Genomic DNA, 6,351 nt, shown 5'->3' on the forward strand with positions numbered 1-6,351 from the left:
GCTTTGTATTATTGCTTTATTTGTAAATGGCCTGCAATCTGCATTCACGTTTTGCAGACCTCTACCATAAGCCTTTTGATTTATTTTCATATATTCTCTCTTTGAAATTCTTAATACTTCTCTGTAATATAATTGGATGCAGTTGAGACTAGTGCGACCAAGCATATGGTTAACTTCGCCAATGAGTGAAACTCAGTGAATAATGTCATTTTAATCCAAGTTTGCGAAATAAATCCACTTGAAAGAATATTTAACGTCAAATGTGAGTAAAAGAATTCATTGACATAACTGATCTAGTTGTAAGTCCAGTCCCTTTACGAATTGGCTGTAGCATTGAGCCAATCAGACGGCTGTAGGTGGGACTTTTACTGGGGCATTGCTAACTACTCATCGAACTTGCTCATTCTGGCAAGACATAGATCATGTTCTGTAGGGAACCTTAGAGCATGTATCTCACATTTCATTACTTTCATAAACATTGGGCTAAAAACAAAAAACCTTCACATAATTGCCTGGTGAGGTGATTTCCTTATTTATACTCTATGGATTTGCAAATCTCTTATGCTCTACCGTGTTCGAGAGCGACTTCCATGTGTTCGTTTCTCCACAAAAGGCCATGTTCTGCAATCTGTTTGATAGTAAGCTAGATTACATGCACAGTTATTCCCAAAACAAGATAGGCTCTATTATTAAGTGCTTTTACGTCACGGTCTTCTAGGATAGTGTTTCTCAATTTCATACTAGAATGGCTAGCTTAACCTTAAAATGCAATTTTTAAGAGGTTGAGCAAGAAAAATTTTGACATTGTGGATTAATTTAGCACTCAAAATTCGAAAGAACTTGCACGATATTCGTCATTGTGTCTGCAGCCATCCTAATCACCCATGGGCAACACTTGAGTAGAAGAAATTAGCGCTTAAAGCACCAAACACCTTTTCGTAAAGATTTCGCCTATTTTTATAATGTTAAAGTCATTTAACAGAAACTCTATGCCGAAATTTCATGGCATAGCGTGTCACAAATTGCTCCCCTTAGACACAATCAAATAGCTTGATATTTGCGCACTATAAATTGATAACAAACTTACGTTTGATGTACTATTACTGTCACAGCAGAGTATTTGCTTTGCGTTCCATGTGAGAGATATGACAAAACCATTATACTGCCATACGCAGTCAGTGCTGCATGTAAAACAGCTACCGATTCTTCGCCAACTAGTAGAGGTACCAATTTGCGATAATCTTCGGGTACGTTGTCTGGAAACGGAGTGAGCACTTTTCACCTTTACAAGGCTCGTCGATATGTCCTGCATCCTTTAGGTGATGAGCAGACGGCACGTAGATGTGCGACTGTTGAGCTCCACTAGGCTCTGTCTCAATAGAATGTCTCTACATAGCGGTGCGACAATAGGCAGCAATTCTTTTGCACCATGGACCATCAAATTTAACTTCTTAATGCAAGTCAGGACTGCACACGTTTTACGGAGAACAGTGACAATGTGCTGCTGGCTGATAGAGTAGATGCTAAAAAGTGATTTTCCTTTCAAATTATTCTGATAATATTTGTAAGCATTGCGGAGGCCTTCTGGTGAATACTTTGAAGTTTCAAATAGCCCAAACACTATAACGCTTCCAAGCCCTCCTCTTACTTTTCTACCTTTACTTGTAAAGAACGCTAGGTTTTGTAGCGCACTCAAATTACTTATTGAGCTTGACAATTCACGCGACAGATCGAGAGGCAAACAGTTGCCTGTGTGAAATTAAAAGACCGTCTGAACCAGAAAACCGAACTGACATTCTATCACTTTGTACATCGTAACTCAGTGAGTGCAATTGCATTACATTCTGGCGAGTTCAAATCCTCGCTATTTTAGTTAGTTTGTCAGAACCACTTTTCGGCCTCTCTCGAGAAGCATTGCCCTTCACGGTACTCGCCAACGCGCTGTATTTTGCTGATAGTGCACCCTAAGGTGGACATTGAGAAAATGATGGCAATGGTCAAGGCGAATTGGGTTTGAACATGACTTATTTCGGAACACCAAATGAGGGCTTCGAAATATTTCAATCTTCTAGGTTCTATCAGTGAAGATGTACCATCTACTTTTGTGCACACAAACCACCACTTTATTTGAAAGTCTTAGTAGTTCTTGCAAATATGGATCAAGTTGTTTTGCACTTTTAAGTAATAAAAACCGCGTGGCGTTTAAAAAAGTGCTGTATTATAAGTTTGTGCTTCCATTTATTTATGTTTGAAGTGCAAGTGCAGATTTCTTAATTTATTTTCCTGCTGAAAATTTCACCCGTTTTGTCACTATTGGCAGAACTAATCCCTTAATATACTATAGTGTACGTGGTCGTGAGTTTGCGGACTTTAGATAGTTTGCTTTTAAATTATCCTTCACCTTTTTTATTGATATAAACTTTTCAGCAGGTGGTGGCACAAATTAGTATTTTTAAAAAATTTTAATTTTCTTTAAACAGGAGCATTTGCAATTTCGGCTCTAATAAAACACTCTTTTGCAAGATGCTGATATATAATTTGTCTCAGTTTGCCCTATTTGAGACTTGACATTTTTTGCATTAGCAGCGTCTTTACAACAGTTTAAACTCCCGTGGTGTGGTCTGCTAACACATTTAAGTTCTCTATTGGCTTATAATGAGCAGAAATTCTAGTATACACGCGACCTACCTCGGTTTGTCAACAATGGTTGAGCCTTAAATAGGAACAAAACCTAGTTGTACAATTGCCTTTATAACCAAGGGAAGCAAAAGTTCAGTTAACTGGCTAGCTATTTAGTTCGAATTACACATATAGGCCTTTCGATCAAGTGCTACATTTACCTTAAAGTAGATAAATAATTAGGTGTGTAGGTAGACCACTCAGGTGACGTGGTAAGTTCGTACGATGAAGTACGATGAATAAATCCCAAAGAGGTGGGTGGCTTTTCAATTATTTCCCAGAATTACAACAGGGGAAATATCAAAGATGTGTGCACCTCAATGAAAATGAGTGAAGAGGATGGAGGTGTGGGAGAGGAGTAACATTATTTGACTTCGCGTAACACTGCTTCATCCTTGTGTCTGAAAACGAGAGCAAGTCACCGCTATTTGGAGGCAAGATTGGTATATGAGGGCTTTCGTGCGTAGCGAAACACATGGTTCAGCTTACCTTAGTTTACAAGGAAGCAGAATAGGGTAAGGTAGAGCAGCGTTCCAATTAAAGTTGGGAGGAAGAAAGTGATGGCATCCTCCATTGACATTCGCTTTGTCAGCTTTACAGTACAAGCTATACCAGTTCATGCAGCATTCAGCACTTTGGGACTTTGCACTCTGTTGCACACCGATGGACTAGCATCCACATACACGACCTTCCTCAACAGATCAGACCTGCAGAAAATGTTACTTCCATTAAATTGATTTGTGATGCGGGACGATGCACCAATCGTAGAGTGGGGCATTTCCAGCATGTACACCATGATACTATTAAAAGTGCCAAAATCGATAGTCATATCCATGCCCTTGTAATTGCTCACACCCGATTAGGATGTCAAACAAGTTCCAAGTTTTATGATTGAGAATGCTGCACATGGATAAACGCATTGAGCATCATGGCCTGTCTACGGTAATTTGGAAATTATTATAGGATTTTCTTTGCTGTAACGCGAACTGACACTACTACTTTTAAAAAGAAAATGTTGTAGCAAATGCGGGTGTTCATTGCATAAAACCCTGGTGTTTACTCATAAAATTTTTTGTCTGCGTTTAAAAGCTCGGGTGACAACCTTTATTTCATTTTGAAAAGAAAGTAATATGCGATAAATAAAGCGGATAAAAGTAGATTACTTGCATCATGATCCACTAGTTGCACAAGCGGGATTGATTATTATCAAGCAGGAGTACATAATTGGTGTGTACGGGCAAATTCTTGAAGTCGATGAAAGACTGGCTTCTTAAGAAACAATAAATGAATTTTAGGTTTATGCCTAACCAACAAGTGCGGTGAAAACAGATAAATGACAAACTTAAGTGGCGACTGTGCCTTTGGTTTGGTCTAGGTGGCTTTTAACGGTACCGAAATTGGGCATCATACTTGACTAAGTTATCCACTTTCACACTCATGTATCCTTAAGTTAAAAGGAGTAAATATGCGTTGCTCGTTACCCAGAAACTGAACAATTTAACGATTTCTCTTAGAATCCAATTTTATTTCTTCAAAGTTTGTTGCTTCCTTTCTCCTTAGAGCATTTGAAAGCTCTTTTCATGGGTGCATTTAGCATCCAAATAACGGATTTGCTTGTATTACCAATCTCCAGTAAATTATTGAATATACCGATGCCGAATATATAAGTAGAAATGGGAGAGGTGGTATAAACTCTTGTGCTTCTAGCAGTATAATCACTCGTAATGTCTTGAAGAAGATATTATTGAGCATGGCAGATTATCTTTAACCAGATTTACACTTGTGTGAATAACAAGGAGTAGAGAGTGCTTCAGCCAATCACTCTATCGTGTGCTACACTTAAACCGCCTGATCTTTATACATATCTGCAGAGCGTTTTGTATATTAATGGACTAATACTGCCTCTACCCAACACGAAGCAGGACCTTAAGAAAAAAATGGGGCGAATCCTAATACTGGTGTTGCTTTTGACCTTTATCTACGCCATCACATTGGCAATTCGGCGGTATCATCGTAAAACAATCTTTGTAATCACACCGACCTACTCACGCCCGAACCAGAAGCCCGAATTAGTACGGCTCTGTACTGTTTTATGTACTGCTAGAGATGTGCATTGGATAGTGATTGAAGACGCAAGAAATAAAAGTAGGTAGGCATCTTGTTGCTTTGTGAATATTGCTTATTTTACAATTTCTGTTACTCAGTGTTCACTTCTAACAATAATTTTCGTCAAGAGCATTGGCTCAATTTCTCGAAGACTGCGGTCTGCCCTACACTCACTTGAATGCCCCAACAATATCGAATACCAGTCGTATTCGAGGGTCAGCCCAACGTAACGAAGCTCTTAAGTGGCTAAGAACGAACTTTCGGCCGATGAGGAAGTCCGGAGTCGTATACTTTGCCGATGATGACAACACGTATCATCCAGAATTGTTTGACGAAGTAGGTGGCTCCCACCTTTATTTTCTAAATTATTTAATTTCCATTTTTTTCACATAAGACAGTTTATTGCTTCCTAATTAATTAGTGGTCTTATCCTTAAAGGGATCCAGTTATTTTGGAATCTGACCCCTTTTAGGCATGGTGCATATTTGGGATTGAATCAAAGGTAGCTAAGTATACATATTCGCAAAACCACTTGTTAACATTTTGCATAAGTTTTTAATTTAAGTACCACCATTAAGTAAGTTTAACGCAAAAAACCCTCTTAAAATGCCGTCTATGAGGTTGCTTTAAGGACAACTGCGAAGGTTTGGGGTTTAGCGTTGGTGCACTTAGAGTTAGAGAAAAAAATATCCTCGTTTCGGCATAGATCTACGTTACCGAAAATTCTATGCGTAGGAAGCAGTACCATACACTTCATCGGTGATTGCATTTGCAAAATTTACTTAAACCATTAGAACAAGCTTTATTCTAAAGCATCAATCTCAACAGGAATTAAGTAGAAAGAGGTTAAGTAGAATTTATGAAATTGATTTAGATGCGAACATTGGAGAATGGAGCAACGTGGCCCGTAGGCTTGATAGCTGATTCTGACTGGGAGGGATGCATCACTGACCCTAATGATCGCAAAAAGATTTCCGATTTTTGGTCTAATTATGCACCCGATCGGAATTTCCCTATTGATATGGCAGCCTTTGCAGTCAATCTCAATCTGATTTTGGAACACTCAAACGCCCTGTTTGATGACAAGGCTGTCGGAGTCCAAGAGGGCCTAATACTTACCGGTCTTGGCTTTAAGAACGCCTACGAATTGGAGCCCAAAGCTGATGGCTGCAGGAAGGTGAGCCTATTTTCACTAAACTTGATGCCCTTTCTTGCCTCTTGACCAGTAGATTTATACTTAAGTACGCAGATGGTCTTTTTAGATCCTTGTTTGGCATACGAAATCAACCAAACAGGAGGTGAAAGTGAATGGGCCAGCTACCATTAAGAATATGTTATAAGACTTGTAAAATGTGCATTATCTGCAGTATTTGCCCCCAACTTTTGATATAAAATTCTTGCTTTACTAATTGTTGTGCCAGCTGTAATGATGTCTGTAACCTCATCCACACTCATTTCTTAGAAATATTCTTCCCGGCTGCCACATGTTCATGTATTTTGCGTTGGTTTTTGTTTGAATGTGTGGAAAGTTAGGAGAAATGCTTTTTTAAAGCACAGAAGCTCGAT

The 6,351-nt window shown here is 38.9% G+C and overlaps 1 protein-coding gene across 1 annotated transcript; it reads left to right on the top strand. All coding sequences in view use genetic code 11, as the record gives it.

The window, feature by feature from the left end:
• Positions 1-4,616: 4,616 nt before the first annotated feature.
• On the top strand, positions 4,617-6,125 carry EGR_09418 (Galactosylgalactosylxylosylprotein 3-beta-glucuronosyltransferase 2; the record flags this gene model as incomplete). The annotated part of the gene is made up of 4 exons (XM_024498667.1): positions 4,617-4,828; positions 4,914-5,121; positions 5,660-5,962; positions 6,048-6,125. The coding sequence occupies 4 exons, from the start codon at positions 4,617-4,619 to the stop codon at positions 6,123-6,125; spliced, it is 801 nt and encodes a 266-aa protein (XP_024346901.1).
• Between the last annotated feature and the right edge of the window lie 226 nt (positions 6,126-6,351).

The sequence above is a fragment of the Echinococcus granulosus genome, assembly GCF_000524195.1.
Source record: "Echinococcus granulosus chromosome Unknown EG_S00147, whole genome shotgun sequence".
In the NCBI taxonomy this organism is placed as follows: Eukaryota; Metazoa; Platyhelminthes; class Cestoda; order Cyclophyllidea; family Taeniidae; genus Echinococcus; species Echinococcus granulosus.